At 49.2% G+C, this 17926-nt stretch overlaps 1 protein-coding gene across 11 annotated transcripts in view; it reads right to left on the bottom strand.

Moving 5' to 3' along the window:
- The window catches only part of dlg3 (discs, large homolog 3 (Drosophila)), a 61198-nt gene that overhangs the window by 27346 nt on the left and 15926 nt on the right, over window positions 1–17926 (bottom strand). For 5 of the 11 annotated variants that reach the window (XM_058053256.2, XM_058053237.2, XM_058053272.2 and 2 more), the window contains 6 exons: window positions 5695–5748; window positions 5128–5178; window positions 3432–3556; window positions 2757–2926; window positions 1410–1546; window positions 1020–1165 (listed from right to left, as the gene is read on the bottom strand). In XM_058053256.2, coding sequence (XP_057909239.2) covers window positions 1020–1165; window positions 1410–1546; window positions 2757–2926; window positions 3432–3556; window positions 5128–5178; window positions 5695–5748 — 683 coding nt within the window. The remainder of the gene's footprint in view (window positions 1–1019; window positions 1166–1409; window positions 1547–2756; window positions 2927–3431; window positions 3557–5127; window positions 5179–5694; window positions 5749–17926) is intronic. The other 6 variants (XM_058053287.2, XM_058053247.2, XM_058053303.2 and 3 more) reach the window with 3 other exon arrangements.

Below are 17926 nucleotides of genomic sequence, written 5' to 3' on the forward strand. Positions count from 1 at the left end.
GCCCATAGTTAAACCTAAGCACGGCCCATAGTTAAACCTAAGCATGGCCCATAGTTAAACCTAAGCACGGCCCATAGTTAAACCTAAGCACGGCCCATAGTTAAACCTAAGCATGGCCCATAGTTAAACCTAAGCATGGCCCATAGTTAAACCTAAGCATGGCCCATAGTTAAACCTAAGCATGGCCCATAGTTAAACCTAAGCATGGCCCATAGTTAAACCTAAGCATGGCCCATAGTTAAACCTAAGCACGGCCCATAGTTAAACCTAAGCATAGTTAAACCTAAGCATGGCCCATAGTTAAACCTAAGCATAGTTAAACCTAAGCATGGCCCATAGTTAAACCTAAGCACGGCCCATAGTTAAACCTAAGCATAGTTAAACCTAAGCATGGCCCATAGTTAAACCTAAGCATAGTTAAACCTAAGCATGGCCCATAGTTAAACCTAAGCACGGCCCATAGTTAAACCTAAGCATGGCCCATAGTTAAACCTAAGCATGGCCCATAGTTAAACCTAAGCACGGCCCATAGTTAAACCTAAGCACGGCCCATAGTTAAACCTAAGCATGGCCCATAGTTAAACCTAAGCACGGCCCATAGTTAAACCTAAGCATGGTTAAACCTAAGCACGGCCCATAGTTAAACCTAAGCACGGCCCATAGTTAAACCTAAGCATGGCCCATAGTTAAACCTAAGCATGGCCCATAGTTAAACCTAAGCACGGCCCATAGTTAAACCTAAGCATGGTTAAACCTAAGCATGGCCCATAGTTAAACCTAAGCACGGCCCATAGTTAAACCTAAGCACGGCCCATAGTTAAACCTAAGCATGGCCCATAGTTAAACCTAAGCATGGCCCATAGTTAAACCTAAGCACGGCCCATAGTTAAACCTAAGCACGGCCCATAGTTAAACCTAAGCATAGTTAAACCTAAGCACGGCCCATAGTTAAACCTAAGCACGGCCCATAGTTAAACCTAAGCACGGCCCAGAGAAGAAGAAGAAGAAGTAAATACGTACTGCTGGAATAGTCGGGCGGGGCGTACATGTCATTGAGATGCACGGGCCCCGGCTTGGCCACCTTGAGGTAGACCATGTCCGAGGTGTTCTTGAGCGCCGCCACCGCCTCCTCGTGACGTACGTCCTGAAGCACGATGTTGTTCACCTGAAGAGAAGAGGCATCTTTAGAGGCCGTGTGGCGTTCACGTGTCACGCCAGCCAACACCAAACACGAATCCCGGCGTGGAGGCCTGAGCCAGATATCTGCTGTGTTGGTGTGCGTGCCGCCGAGAGGTCAGAAGCTGGAGGTAGCTTCTCAACGCGTTTGAAGGCTTCACCTTTCACCACACGTTTAACACTGGAAGATTACGCAACACCAGAACTTGTGTGAAGATGGTTTAGAGGCCTACAGCTAGCAGGCGGTCTCCGGTCTGCAGCCGTCCGTCTTTCTGGGCAGCCCCTCCTTCGATGATCTTGGTGATGTAGATGCTGTTGTCTCCTGGGATGTGCTGATTGCCGATCCCTCCCGCGATGCTGAACCCCAGGCCTGGCGAGCAAGATCAACCGTCAGGTACAACGCTAGTCCAGTTGGATACCAGTTACAGACACTATAATACGTCATACTGAAGTATTCCAAAAGACCCTCATATCTCCTTTTCCACTGGAGACACGGACTAGGGACCCCCTTAGTCCATGTAAGACCAGCCCTGGTTTATCGTGCTTCCAGACCTCAATGACTCCAGACTCCTGGTATCTTTGTGTTCAACTCTCAAAACTATGCTGCACCGCCTCAAGATGGCCGCTAGCTAGCAAGCTAACACGCTAACACGCTAACCAGTTAGCCTCCAATTTATTTCTTCTAAACTTAAGGAGCCAAAAACTATGGAAGCCACTGGAAAAAAAAATATCCCAATGGTAAGTCGAAATAATGTCATAAAAACGTCCAAATTCTGAGATGGAAAGTCAAAAATTTGAGATAAAAAGTTGAAATAACGAGATAAAAAGTTGAAATTACAAGAAAAAAGTCAACATTTTAAGATAAGAAAGTCAAAATGATGAGATAGAAAGTCATAATAATGAGATAGAAAGTGAAAATAATGAGCTAGCTTTGTTCAGAGTACATTGAAAAGTACTTTAAGTGCGGCTTTACAAGTGATAAAATACTTCATTTGCTGGTGAAGTCTTTCTTATCTCGTGATTTTGACTTTTTTGTCTCGTAATTCCAATTTACCATTGGGATAAAATATTTTTTCACCACTTCCACACTAGATAGGAGGAAAACTTTTTTCCACTCTACAATGTCGGACATGCAATCGCTGACGTCATGCCTTCATGGCGTGTTAAGCTAATGTCATGTCATGTGATGTCCACTGGTGCCGACGCTTGAGTAAGAAACGTAGCCATTGGCCGTCTTAGAAGTCAGTACACGAGTCCTGCTGGGGCCGTGTCACAGTAAACGTGTTCCCTGGGGAACCTCGGCGAGGGGTTGAGTCCTACCCAACACCGACACCTAGTGGCCAATGTGGAATACTACACTGACAATTACAATGCTTCAGGGTACACATCCTGGACTGGCCGCTGTGTTCATATTGTTATCATAATTATGACATCATAAGTCTGCATTGTATGTTGGTACAGCTCATGACATGACATATATGTATCTATATATGTACATCTATATATGTATATGTATATGTATATGTATATATGTACATGACATGTATACGTTCATGCTAGCATGTTTGACCCGTGCACACCTTTGGGCCCTTTGAGCAGGTTGACCTCCAGGATGGTCTCAGGTGGGGCCTGCCTCCGCCTCACCAGCAGGCGCACCACGGGCCCCGCCTCCTTCAGGGCCTCCACCGCCCTGCTGTGGACCACCTCGGACACGTCCACGTCGTTCACGCGCAGGACGCAGTCATTCACCCTGCGGTTGGGAATACATGGGAAAAGGCCGGATGAAGGTGCGCCACGGTGCTGTTAAGATAACCGCGGGGGCTTTTGATGCTCAGGATCTGGAGGAAGCGCCTGGAGGAGGAACTCCCACACACGTACCGCTGCCTGGTCTTCCAATGAAAGGTGGAGAGCTGGAAGATGAAGGAAGTTGAAAAAGAAATGCTTTTTTTATGTTGTAAAAACGCCACATGGTGGCTTCATGGTCACAAGGCTTCCATTTGGTTGAAAATAAGCATTTTTACCAGAGATGATCTATTTTTTAATGTAGCTCCTCCTCCTCCAGGCGCTTCCAAGTGTAGCTGCTGATGTGTCCTCATGAAACATCATCAGGAGAAGCAGAGTACACAGGCGGCCCAGCAAGGTGCACTGTATTCGGGCACCCGCTCCGAGCAGCCGCTAATAATTACTGTCCAGATTTAGGGACACCTTGTGCAAAACGGACCCCTGCATGCCTCGACTTTTCCAGGGAAACATACCCCAGCCTTCCATCCATGGCAGCCGCTCCTCCAGGGATGATCTTGGTGATGAAGATCCCCGGATCGTCAGGAATGTGGGGGTTATCTATGCCTCCTGCAATGCTGAAGCCCAGGCCGGAGTTCCCCTGCGCACATTGGAAAGGCGACATGCAGGTGAGGAGGTGGCCGCCATGATCCAGGATGTTAATCCGGTAGATTAGAGCCATTGCTGCAAAACGACCCCCCCACCGGCCCACGTGTCCTCGTGAAAGTGGTTGTAGGACCTGAGGTAGGGATGAACATCTTCTCCACGCCATCCACCTTTGGAAGATGGCGTTATGTGTGACGTAATCTCTGAAAGACGCCACGGAGCGCCGTTCCACGCCCAAGAGGATGAAGGTCCTAGACAAGAATGGCGCTCACCTGCGTACTGCCCACTGTGAGGTGCGTTTAGACGATGATGAGACAAGCTGCACACTGACTACTCTCCGAGTGGCGTTGCTACGGTATCGTCCCTTTAAAGCCGGAACGTGTGAGATGGCGTATGCGAGCCTACGTGGGCGGCGGAACCACAGAAAAGATCTCCGCCGCCGCCAGACCAGACCTGGACTGATGAGCGACGGGGGTGGGGGGGTCCTTTACCTTCCTGCCGATGACATCGCCGAGGGGATTACGTAAAGAAACGCCTCGCTGTCCTGCGCTCCCAACACGCACGACGCACGCCACCTACGACATGATGGCTGCCGCGGGACATCACAGCTGACACGCAAAGATATTCCAGTCACGTCCGTAAGGAGGTCTTCACTCTTGCTGGGAAGAGAATGAATGCACGCTGGAGCCTATCCCAGCTGTCTGTGGGTCAGAGGCGGGGCCAGCCAATCACAGGGCACATATACTACACTATTCCCGCCCACATTCTTACCTATGGACAATTTGGAGTCACCAATGAAGCTAACATGCTAACATGTTTTCGGAATGGGGAGGAAAGCGGAGTACCCGGACGGCAGAACACGGAGATCCTGGCTGTGGCCAACATGCTAACCGCTAGGCCTGCTAGATGGCGCAGCTCGCCATCCACCATCCTGATGTGGGACATCAACCCACTTCTCGTCCTTTTGCGTGTCTTCTAAAGATAGAACAAGAGCTAAAACTAGACAGCTAGCTAACATGTCATCCTGGGAGGATTTTGGGAGCTTCCTTCCTGGATGCTTCCACATGGCAACATAGACAGGAAGGCTACACCGAGCTTCCAAAACTAAAAGCTCCAAGATGTAGCGTTCCCTAGCGGGCTAGCGATCTGGGGTGTCACCAACCGTGGGGTGTCACCAACCGTGGGGTGTCACCAACCGTGGGGTGTCACCACGCCAGGAAGCTAGTTCTTGGGTGTTACGAATGTTGATGAGACGTTTAATAACAATAATAATAATAACATAATAACAATGTGCTTCATATGCAGCCCACATGATGGACATTTTTGGAGGTTTTATCAGAAGGTGCTGCTCCGTTTGAGATGTTGTGGTATATTCAGAAGACAGAAAGGAGATGTTCACGTCTCGCATCAGGATTGCGGATGATTTGGGAAAAAGGTGGACTTTTCCTGTGGAAGTCATGGTGCCCATTTCCTCGCTGCTGCTGGTATAGTATATATATATATATATATATATATATATATATATATAATATAGCCATATTTGATAAGTAAAAGAAAGCAACTTACCCTCTCCAGGATGATCTCCTCATACTTGTACATCCCATCACTGCCATTCACCTGCCAAACGAGAGAAGACAAAGATGGACGATGACCATGACATCCTCATCAGGACCAACACACAGAAGAGGAGGAGAAGCCCATGCACACGTTTCACACATTTGGAGGCCGCGTGGACAAAGCCCCACGCTTGCAGCATGGCCTCCTGTGGAGATCATCTGGCTACATGTCCTGCCTTCGTTACGAGCATTTGCATCGGGACACCAAACGAGCGTCTCCGCAACGCCCAGCCCCCGCGGAAAAGAGAGAGAGAGAAGAAGAGGCAGGGTGAAGGAGATGATGGATGTGGGTCCACATGGCAAACAGCATGATGCTCACACACACACGTGGGAACAGGGAGGGGGGGGGCGAGTGAGGCAGACAGACACGGTGGCGGGAGAGAGAGAGCGAGAGAGCGAGAGAGCGAGAGAGCGAGAGAGCGAGAGAGGGAGAGAGCGAGAGAGCGAGAGAGCGAGAGAGCGAGAGAGCGAGAGAGCGAGAGAGCGAGAGAGCGAGAGAGCGAGAGCAGATACTTACGTAAGGGCCTGCATCTAGTGAGTCTGCCTTGACAATGATGGGGGGAGGGTTGGCCTGTGAATATGAAGAGATACACATTATCTCAGCATATGGGGGGTGGCTGCACACCACATGTGATGTCACACACACGGGGGCCAGGTGAAGGGACGTCATGGGAATCGCCCCCCCCTCGGCGGCAGACATGGGGAGGGCCGACAATGAGGACCGGGACAGAGAGACCACGTGAGGATGTGCTCATACGCCTTGCATTTTAAACCTCAGGAGAAACTGCATCATAAGCACCCCCCCCCCACACACACACACACACACACTCTATGGGTGTATTCTCTGACTGGAATATTTACCATAAAAGTACAGGCCAATATGAGGGAATTATGACATCATAACGATAATCCAACAACATTAAACAAGGCCAGATTAGCCCTACTGTATGGGTGAGCAAATCAAGCGCTCCTTTCCCCTCCTGCCCGTGACGTCACAACTTCCCGTGAGCTCACTTTCATGTGCGAGTTGTACCAAATGCTCCATCGTGAGGGGAAACAAAATCCTCATCAGCCACCTGAAACGCCAGAAACGCAAAGTGCAAACGCTTTCCCAGAGACCTCCATGGCCTCACAGGGGCCGCTCAAAGCGTGTGCCCGAATACAGTGCACCTTGCTGGGCCACAGCAGGGGCCTCCTCCCCCTCTATACTCTGGTTGTCCTGGTAGTAGTCATGTGATGATGTTTGATTAGGACTCATCCACAGGTACATTGGACTCCTTCTTACCTCCAGGTGTGGACACACTACACTACAGTCAGAAGGTCATGAAGGACAACATCTCATGCATCTTCCTAATGTTCATTCAGTCGCCATTCATTCATTCATTCATCATTCGTTCGTTCTTTCATTCAAAAGCAGCGATGCTCACCAAGCCAGAAAAAAGACTCGCTGCTCAAGTCAACACCAACACATATTATGTCAAAAGTGTAGATGAGGTGACAGTACTTCACCACATGGCCAGATATGAATCAATGCAGTAGTACTGCGTACATGTGGTGACTACTTTCAAGTAGAAGTACTGTACATACACTATGTTTTATGAGTGGTCAAATATCCTGAGTGTAAGAGTTAAGCTGTAGCGCACCATTCAAAACGCAATAAAGATAATAATGTAATATAATATGATATGATTTCAAAATTCCATGACCCAATATTCATGAGAAGGAGTTGCAAATGCTGCCATTCCCCAGGAATACACCTGGAAAGCACTTGGGAAAGGGGAAATATTCCAAGAACAAACATGGAGGGGAGTGAAGTTGTCATGGAACACAAACTGAATAAATGATCATTTGACAAGAATAAGGTGAATCACAAAAACAGTTATTCCAAGATAAAGGAACTCCAAGGATAACTTGGGAATAGTGCTACTAAATGTGAGAAGAAGAAGAGGAAGTTGAGGAAAAGCGAAGCACGGGTGAGAATATTGTACGAATATTTCTATTTAGCGTGTGACGCTTGCGCTGACACGGCAGGGCCGCTCCGATGTTGAGGAAAAGCGTCCCTCCAAAGCCGCTCAGCGCTGATGTGCTGTGACCGAGGACAGATGTGACTCCCCTCCTCCCGTCAGCAGGCGGGGGCCCCGGCTGCCTTTCCGCATATGGGCCGACACATGCTGGCGTCTGGCTGACTGCGCTCGCACATCAAAACCTCAAAACACCAACGCAACACAACTTGGGGGGCACGTCCCATGGGCACAAGGCCTGGGGTGATCAGACAATAAATCCAAGTGAATGTATTGTCTGTCAGGAAGAGGGTTCACTCTGCATGGGCATTGCGTTTCAACACTATAGAACAACGGCATGAACGGAGCGAGACCTTCTGTCAGCCTCTGTCTGTGTGGGTGGAGGCAGGGCTGCTAGCGCTAGAGTGCAGCCCCGGTACGCAGCTTGCAATGTATGGTCAGATATTTTTGAACCGTCCACGACCCTGTGACCTTTGCACGATAGGTGAGGTTTGATCCGGAAGCGGCGGCAGGCAAGTGAATCCACGGCTGCTATAAAACAGCAGTCTTATCTGCATAAGCCGTCGAGCTCCATCTCTCGCTAGCAAACAAAAAGGAATAACAGGGAAGATAATCTCAGCACAAGTAATCTCAACATGCGTTTGTTTAAGTCAAGTACCTGGGATTAGACTGGATTACCAGCCTCCTCCCCCTCTCGCTGCGTGGAACGCTCATCTGCTGTGTTAGCCCTCTGACGGGAGACGAGTGCGGCCAATCTGGGATCACATGACCCCCGAGGAAGCCGCCAATATTTCATTGCCTGCGCTACGGCGAGGCCACGGAGGGCCACATAGAAATTGGCAGTATCTGGATAATCCTTTGACGGGGAGCAGGTTAAGGACTGCAGAGGTCAAGTCCATGGCATTTGGCAGATTGATGCCAAGCCTCGGACCCTCCGGGCGGCATCTAGGGCAGTTATGGTTCTCTCTGGTCTGTTCCAGTGGGCATTTGAGATCAGCACTTAGACTCATTTCTTCATCCAGTCATCCAGGACAAAGTCCTCAGCAACACCTGGATGGAGCGCCTGGCAACAAGAAGAACCCGGATCCAAGAGCCGGGCTGGGAAATTCCACCCAAGAAAGGATGAACAATCAAAACACACAACAGTCATCCCTCCTTCATCACACCGTGATCAACAACGTAGGATTCTTTATTTACTAATGGAATATCTTTGTAGGTACAGCATTGGAAACCTGGCCACAATCTTCTAAACGTGATTACAGCATCTAGACATGAAATATAGCACCCCTACAGTCACCTTTACATTCATATTAGTCAACATAGTAGACACCATCACAGAAAATATAGCACCCCTACAGTCACCTTTACATTTATATTAGTCAACATAGTAGACACCATCACAGAAAATATAGCACCCCTACAGTCACCTTTACATTCATACTCCTCAACATAGTAGACACCATCACAGAAAATATAGCACCCCTACAGTCACCTTTACATTTATATGAGTCAACATAGTAGACACCGTCAGAGACAATACAGCCCCCCTAGAGTCACCCTTACATTAATACTGCTCAACAAAGTAGACACCATCAGAGACAATATAGCACCCCTACAGTCACCTTTACACTCATATTAGTCAACATAGTAGACACCATCAGAGACAATATAGCACCCCTACAGTCACCTTTACATTTATATTAGTCAACATAGTAGACACCGTCAGAGACAATACAGCACCCCTACAGTCACCTTTACATTAATACTGCTCAACAAAGTTTGGACATTTCTATTTACTTTTCTATTTCTATTTACTTTTTATGAAGTCATGTCACCAAGTGGCCACAACTCTTCCTCATCATCCACCCATCCACCCATCCACCCACCCACCCACCCATCCATCCATCCACCCATCCACCCATCCACCCATCCATCATGCTGTCACGTCTGTGGAGCACGGAGGCGTGTCATGTGGAGCTCCCACAGGAAGTGCCATGACCAAGGCAAGGCACAGGCCTCAATCCCAATTGTTAAATAATCAATGTGTTCCCATGGCAACCTCTGCTCGCGCGGCATTGGCCAGCAGGCCTACTTAGCAACACCCCCCCCACCCCCAACCCCCACTGAGCTCCACCTCCTCGCAGCGCTGCCTCTCAGCAGCGAATGCCATCCATGAGGCCATTTTCTCACGCCTTCATCGTGTGGCTTTGACCGCATCATCCTCACAGACTCTTGTCCGTACTTGGACGTAGGATTGTGGTTCTAGCTGGCTGGGATGTAGGATTGGGATCTAGGATTGTGGTTCTAGTCTGATGTGATCTAGGATTGGGATCTAGGATTGTGGTTCTAGTCTGATGTGATCTAGGATTGGGATCTAGGATTGTGGTTCTAGTCTGATGTGATCTAGGATTGGGATCTAGGATTGTGGTTCTAGTCTGATGTGATCTAGGATTGGGATCTAGGATTGTGGTTCTAGTCTGATGTGATCTAGGATTGGGATCTAGGATTGTGGTTCTAGTCTGATGTGATCTAGGATTGGGATCTAGGATTGTGGTTCTAGCCTGATGTGATCTAGGATTGGGATCTAGGATTGTGGTTCTAGCCTGATGTGATCTAGGATTGGGATCTAGGATTGTGGTTCTAGCCTGATGTGATCTAGGATTGGGATCTAGGATTGTGGTTCTAGCCTGATGTGATCTAGGATTGTGATCTAGGATTGTGGTTCTAGCCTGATGTGATCTAGGATTGTGATCTAGGATTGTGGTTCTAGCCTGATGTGATCTAGGATTGTGATCTAGGATTGTGGTTCTAGCCTGATGTGATCTAGGATTGTGATCTAGGATTGTGGTTCTAGCCTGCCGTGACGTGGGCGTGCCCTCCATCCCGTACGGGTGAGGTGTTTCCACGACGTTAGCGCCAGGTGCTATATGACATGAACCACACGGCGGCTGAGGCCTAGAAGCTTCCACATGCAAACCCATGCCGGCCATTCCCGCCTGGAACGACAGCGTGCGTCCTCATTGGCTGGTGGGACGCTGGTGCCACGTTGCAGTCCGATCCGTGGCCGCTCAATCACCATGCGACAGACATCCATCCACGCCCGCTCTGACGAGGACGGCGCGGGCGCCACGGCATGGGTGAACAATGTAGCGTCGGGCGTCAAGAACAAAGGCGGACTAATGAGATGACGCGTGGAGAATCTCTTAACCGTAAAGGTCAACGGCTCCTTCTCTGCCGCCATCGCCATCGCCGCCGCCGCCGCCGCCGCAACACGTGCTCCTTTATTTATCAATGAATTCATTAGCCCGCCTCTGAAACGGCGCCGTTAAAGCTCAAACTTTAGCCATTTGATGGCTGTGACTGAGCATTGTGACTCCGTGCCCCCCCACGCCCCCCCCCCCACGCCAATTAATAGTCCGTCACAGCTGTCAGCCTTCCCTCCTCATCCTCACGCAGCGTTGCAAAAGCGCGCTGTGCTTTTCCTGCGTGCCAAATGTCACCTTCAAGTGCAGGCCAAAAAAAGGGAAAAGTTACATTTTGGTTCCGCCGCTAAAGATGATGACTGACTACAGGGATGCTGTATGTACTACTACATCTGTGTGTACTATTGTGTGTACTATTGTGTCTTTCCTGATCCACTTCATTCACCAGACTAACCGCCACAACACAGGTGGCTAATTCCTTGCTAATTAGCAAGCTCCGCTAATGCCTAAAATGACCAAAGCAGGCAAAATACTGCAAGTGCTACATGCTAGCATGTATGGACCTGTTGCTACACGCTCACACCAGGGATGGAAAAGCAGAAAACCTTCTATATAGGTATCTGTCTATGTAGACAGATACCTATATAGATAGATACCTACATAGATAGATACCTACATACCTACATAGATAGATACCTACATAGAAAGATACCTACATAGACAGATACCTAGATAGATAGATACCTACATACCTACATAGACAGATACGTACATATGTAGATAGATACCTAGATACCGACATAGATAGATACCTACATAGATACCTACATACCGACATAGATAGATACCTACATAGATACCTACATACCTACATAGATAGATACCTACATACCTACATAGACAGATACCTACATACCTACATAGACAGATACGTACATAGATCGATACCTATGTAGATAGATACCTAGATACCTACATTGATAGATACCTACATGGACAGATACCCACATACCTACATAGACAGATATCTACATAGATAGATAACTACGTAGATAGATATCTAGATACCTACATAGACAGATACCTATATACCTACATAGATAGATACCTACATAGATAGATACCTATGTAGATACGTAGATACCTAGATACCTACGTAGATAGATACCTACATAGATAGATACCTAGACAGATAGATACCTGGATAGATAGATTGAAGTACATAGACAAATAGATAAAATGACAGATACCTAGATAGATACCTATCAATTCCTCTCTCGATTGAACCGTGCATAAGAAACTGTAGGAGGAGGAGGAGGAGGAGGAGGAAGATGACAGAAATGAAGAAGACTGAAAGACAAAGACACACAAAAGAGAATCCAGACCAAATGGCCGAAGGGCTGCTTGGATAAAACATTAGACAGAGATGGCGCTCACCGCAGCCGTGCCAAATGTCCTCCTCTGATACACACACACACACACCTTCTCCCAAAGAAGGACTTGGCCAAATGATGGCGGCCACCAGGCGTGTAGAGTGTGTGAGGATGGAAGATGGAGCAGACAGTGGACATGCTAGATGGATGAAAGATGCATGGTGCCTTCACTGTGCATGTAAGAATGTGTGTCATGGGCTGTACACTCGCTGCCAACATGAAATATGCAGGAGGAAAATGGCAAACATAGCTCCGTGCATTCCCAGGCCGTCCCGCTCCAACGTCAGCGTAGTACGGATGTGTCTTTTATTCCCAGCTCCGTAATCATGACTCGGGATGTACCTACCTACGTACGTACGTAGGTACTTACGTAGGTAGGTATGTACAGGGCTTTAAGGCTCCAAGGTTCTGGTTCCATTCCTGTTGGATCCAGTTAGGCGGTGCTTCTCAAAGCTTTTGAGGAATTTAGCCTAGCCTAACCAGAGAAAGGCTAACGTAACATAACAAACACAACACTATACCACCAACATCTGACTGACTACACTCTCTAGTACTCTCCTTTGGAACATTTGGAAAGAAAACTACACAGCAAATACCTTGTATATGAATAAATACACCGCAAACAAGTGCATTCTAAAGGTATAAAAAGAGATAAAAAAGGAAACACCCATCGGATTTGTCCACATTTTGTGTCACTTGCCCGGTGAAGGAATACGGAACGCTGGAAAAGGCGCTCATGGTGGACGTGATGGTATTAAAAATAGATCACGCTTTGCATGTTGGATGTATGTTTTCATAGGAGCCACAGCAGCCCCCCGTGACAGATGTACCTCCATGTCATGGGGGCTACTATTAAAAAACACATGAGCTGTATGCTAGCTGTAGGCTAGCTGTAGGCTAGCAGTAGTAGTACTACTGCTACTAATGGAATATAGTACATACTGCAAATGCAGATATTGTGTGCATGTTGGTCCATGTTGGTCCATGTTGGTCCAATGTTGGTCCAATGTTGGCCCATGTTGGTCCATGTTGGTCCATGGTGGTCCATGTTGGTCCAATGTTGGTCCATGTTGGTCCAATGTTGGCCCATGTTGGTCCATGTTGGTCCATGGTGGTCCAATGTTGGCCCATGTTGGCCCATGGTGGTCCATGGTGGTCCAATGTTGGTCCAATGTTGGTCCAATGTTGGTCCAATGTTGGCCCATGTTGGTCCAATGTTGGTCCATGTTGGTCCATGTTGGTCCAATGTTGGTCCAATGTTGGCCCATGTTGGTCCAATGTTGGTCCATGTTGGTCCATGTTGGTCCAATGTTGGTCCAATGTTGGTCCAATGTTGGCCCATGTTGGTCCAATGTTGGTCCATGTTGGTCCATGTTGGTCCAATGTTGGTCCAATGTTGGCCCATGTTGGTCCAATGTTGGTCCAATGTTGGCCCATGTTGGTCCATGTTGGTCCAATGTCGGTCTGTGTCGGTCAATGCCGGTCCATGTTGGTCCATGTTGACCCATGTCGGTGAATGCCGGTCCATGTTGGCCCATGCCGGTCCATGTCGATCCATGTCGGTCCATGTCGATCCAATGCCGATCCATGTTGGTTCATGTCAGTCCTCTTCAGCCCATGTCAGTAAATGCCGGTCCATGTCGGTCCAAGTCAGTCCATGTCGGCCCATGTTGGTCAATGCCGGTCCATGTCGATCCAAGTCAGTCCATGTCGGCCCATGTTGGTCCATGTCGGTCCATGTCGGTCCAAGTCAGTCCATGTCGGTCCATGTTGACCCATGTCGTTCCATGCAGACCCATGTCGACCTATGTCGGTCAATGCTGGTCCATGTCGGTCCACCTAGGATTCAGGAGAGGCCTGCTAGGCTTTACAGGATGGCTGAATCCCATTACGCTTCATTTTGGTGCACTTTCCCTTTCCATGCTAGCGCCTTAGCATCCCGTGCTACATGAATGAAAGCGTGTTTGTCTGTTCCTGATCAACAATTGTTAATGAGCTTTTTTTAATTGAAAAAGGAAGCAAGATTTGATTGCGGTTAGTAATTATCTCCTCTTTGTTCCTCGACGTTGGATTGTTTTTTCTTTTTTTTTGCCTGACTAGAAACGCGGGCTGATGAAATGGCTGGATAAAAGCAATAAAAGCACAAGCAGCGCTGACAGCCCCCACACACCCCCACGCAGAAACGAAGAGGAGTCAGAAAGCTTCAGGAGCTCTCCAGCGATATCGATTGTGAAAAGCCACACCGTCCATGGCAACATGTGGGGGATGCTACCTTGCGGAGAGAGCGTGGCGCCGCACTTTGCAACAACACGCTTCCAGCCGCATCCACTGCCCGGCGGACCGTGCCATCGCCGGCTTTAATTAACAGCCACGGGGGTGCGGTTATTTAACCATGCCCCACAATTGCACCAAAGTCCCTGGTGCGTCGCTCGGGTTTCTGAGAACGTGGCGCCTGCATCGCTGATTCAGGGGTCCTCGCGCTGTCACTTTTCTAGGCCAGTCGCTACTGTGATCAGCAGAAAAAAGAAAACATAGCAGGCGAGCAAACAAACAGCGGTGCCCTCCTCCATTCTGGCAGGGAGGGGGCCCGGGGGGAGCTGATGGGAGGCCGAGCTCTGGCGGGGCTTCTGACGGCCACCATATGGATCACGGGCGGGGACAAAGGGGCGCCGGCACCTGCAACGCGCCGGTCGGAGGAGACAAAGCCGTCTTAATCAACAAACTAAACACCCGACGAGGCGCACCCCCTTCATCCTGTGGGGGGGGGCATGGATCTCGTCTTCACCCCCCCAATTTGTCAGCCAAGGTCCATATGATGAAATAGACCTGCCTGAAATGGAAAAGCACATTTCTTGGCAACAATCTGGCAAACTGTTCTAATGGATGTCAGCCTCCGCTGGCATTGCTACTGCACCTCCAACCAACTGGCACCCAGGCCGTTCCACCTGCATACGGAAGATATTCCCATCACACGCTTCTGTCCTTTACAACATGGGGTCAACGGTGCTCTTATTTTGAAGGACAGTCACCAAAGTTCCACCTATGTTCAAAAATAAAGGTGCTTCTTGTATTTTTCCACTTGGAAACCACGCATAAAACTTCCTTAAAGCCCTAAAACGACCTGGTGGAAATATATACTCATCCAGCCGGGTCACACACACAACCGCTAAGCTAACTTTGCTAGCTTCCGTTCATGCTATGGTAGAGCGTTTCATAGGTGGGGTTGGGGGGGGGGGGGTTCAGTGTAAATACTTCCACACCCCAACGTTCCCTCTCCTCACCATGACAGCATTTCATTCAGCGTATACATCCGCCACGGGCAACGTCATCCACTGGGCGTGGTCACGTTTCATCATCGATACGGCTACAAGTCATTTTCTTATCATCGGAGGAATCTATAGCGTAGTACCAACCCTGGTCACAAGATGGCGTCACCAACCATATGAACATTAGTGTCTTAGTCCAAGTGGGTACAGAACCAGACGGACCACAATAAAGTCATCACCTGTCACTCCAAGTCAGCTGTGATAGACTCCAGCTGACCCCGATGAGGCCAAGTGCTGTATGTAGAAAATGGCGGCATGGCGTGGATAATATCGTTTTTCATGAGGAAAAGCGACCATCTGGGGTTTAACGTCTTGATGTGGGGGGCAATGTACTGTTTAGAGGATGGGGGGGGGGGGGGTAAATCACATGGGTGCAGACAAACACTCATCAGATGGATGTGACACCCATAAGTCATTGTCTCACACACACACACACACACACACACACACACACCAATTGTGATCCGGCCTGGAGGCTTTCCAGCAGTAATCACCAATGGGAATGTTGAACACGGAATGCCCACTGTGCCTGTGAATTCATCTAAAACAGCAGGCGCATCCACGGCAAAGAAGAAATGCGCTCCAGCAAGGAAAACAGCACCTGAAGGCAGCAAGTGTCAAAGATGCTTCCCGATACCGATTCCGATTCCATACCGATACTGTGTGTCAATCACCATTTTCCCCATCTCCGCCATACGTGCACGTGTACATACAAAGTCACTCATGCACTGGTACGGGGGCATGGACCCCTGCCTCCTTAAGCCGAGGTCACATGGGCTGCTCCATGCAAAAACATATTTAGTATGTCACCTATATTGGGCAGTACAAGTGTAAAGGCGACTATAGGGGTACTATTTCATGTCTACAGGGCTCTAATATTGGTAAAAGACATATTTGGGTTTTCTCCTTTGCGGAAATGGACTAATTGTGGGGGGTGGGGGGGGCTTCCTTAACAGAAATAAATAGCAAGACTCAAGATAATCCACTAAGCCAAAACCCACGGCACGCTGGCTGGCCGTCCATAAATAAAGCAGAAGTCAATGAATGTTTGAAGAGCATCATGGCCACCAGGCTGGGGAAGGACAGCTTGGTGGCTGCGGGGTGGGGGGCGGGGGAAGGGGGGCGTTTCTGACTGAAGAGGTCTTTCGTTTGCCATCATACTGGTACTTTGGTGATGGGTGGCAAAGATGGGGCGGCTTTCCTCACGCTCGGACGGTATTATAAAAGAAAAGGCTGAGATGAAAAGCTGGAGCCTATCCCAGCTGTCTTGGGGCGAGAGGACTGGTGGCCAGCCAATCCCAGGACACATATAGACAAACAACCATTCACACTCACATTCATACCTATGGACAATTTGGAGTGGCTAATTAACCTAGCATGTTTTTGGAATGGGGGAGGAAACCGGAGTACCCGGAGAAAACCCACGCATGCACGGGGAGAACATGCAAACTCCACACAGAGATGGCCGAGGGGGGAATCGAACCTCCTGGGTTTGGATGATGGCGTTCACTATAGGCGTGAACATATGAAGCGTGAAGGCGCCCTGTACACATGTGAAGGTACCCGTACACACGTGAAGGTACCCGACATGAAGGCACCCGTACACACGTGAAGGTACCCGACATGAAGGTACCTGTACACACGTGAAGGTACCCGACATGAAGGTACCCGACATGAAGGTACCCGACATGAAGGTACCCGTACACACGTGAAGGTACCCGACATGAAGGTACCCGACATGAAGGTACCCGACATGAAGGTACCCGACATGAAGGTACCCGTACACACGTGAAGGTACCCGACATGAAGGTACCCGACATGAAGGTACCCGTACACACGTGAAGGTACCCGACATGAAGGTACCCGACATGAAGGTACCTGTACACACGTGAAGGTACCCGACATGAAGGTACCCGTACACACGTGAAGGTACCCGTACACACGTGAAGGTACCCGACATGAAGGTACCCGTACACACGTGAAGGTACCCGACATGAAGGTACCCGTACACACGTGAAGGTACCCGACATGAAGGTACCCGTACACACGTGAAGGTACCCGTACACACGTGAAGGTACCCGACATGAAGGTACCCGTACACACGTGAAGGTACCCGACATGAAGGTACCCGTACACACGTGAAGGTACCCGACATGAAGGTACCCGTACACACGTGAAGGTACCCGACATGAAGGTACCCGTACACACGTGAAGGTACCCGACATGAAGGTACCCGTACACACGTGAAGGTACCCGACATGAAGGTACCCGTACACACGTGAAGGTACCCGACATGAAGGTACCCGTACACACGTGAAGGTACCCGACATGAAGGTACCCGTACACACGTGAAGGTACCCGTACACACGTGAAGGTACCCGACATGAAGGTACCCGTACACACGTGAAGGTACCCGTACACACGTGAAGGTACCCGACATGAAGGTACCCGTACACGTGAAGGCGCCTGTACCCATGTAAAGACCAAACAAGGATGGGGGAGAACCGTGCAAGGTGATCCTGCGCCACACGGCTTGTTATGAAAGCTAAACCACGCGAGAAGTGCCCGAGTTCTACCCGGCGGTGTATAGCTTAGCAATGACGAGGGAGGGGGTCGGCATGGGGGGGTGGCTACATTTCCCAAGGATGAGCGGTTGTGCTTCATCCTGCCCCTTTGAAGGGGCGGCGGGGCAGATGCTCATCCACACCATCAGAGAGAGGCCTTCTTGCTTGCTCTCCGCTGACTCTCTCCTCTTACGTAACGCAA

Source organism: Doryrhamphus excisus, linkage group LG23 (assembly GCF_037039965.1).
Source record: "Doryrhamphus excisus strain RoL-2023G ecotype Guam linkage group LG23, RoL_Dexc_Guam_v1.1, whole genome shotgun sequence".
In the NCBI taxonomy this organism is placed as follows: Eukaryota; Metazoa; Chordata; class Actinopteri; order Syngnathiformes; family Syngnathidae; genus Doryrhamphus; species Doryrhamphus excisus.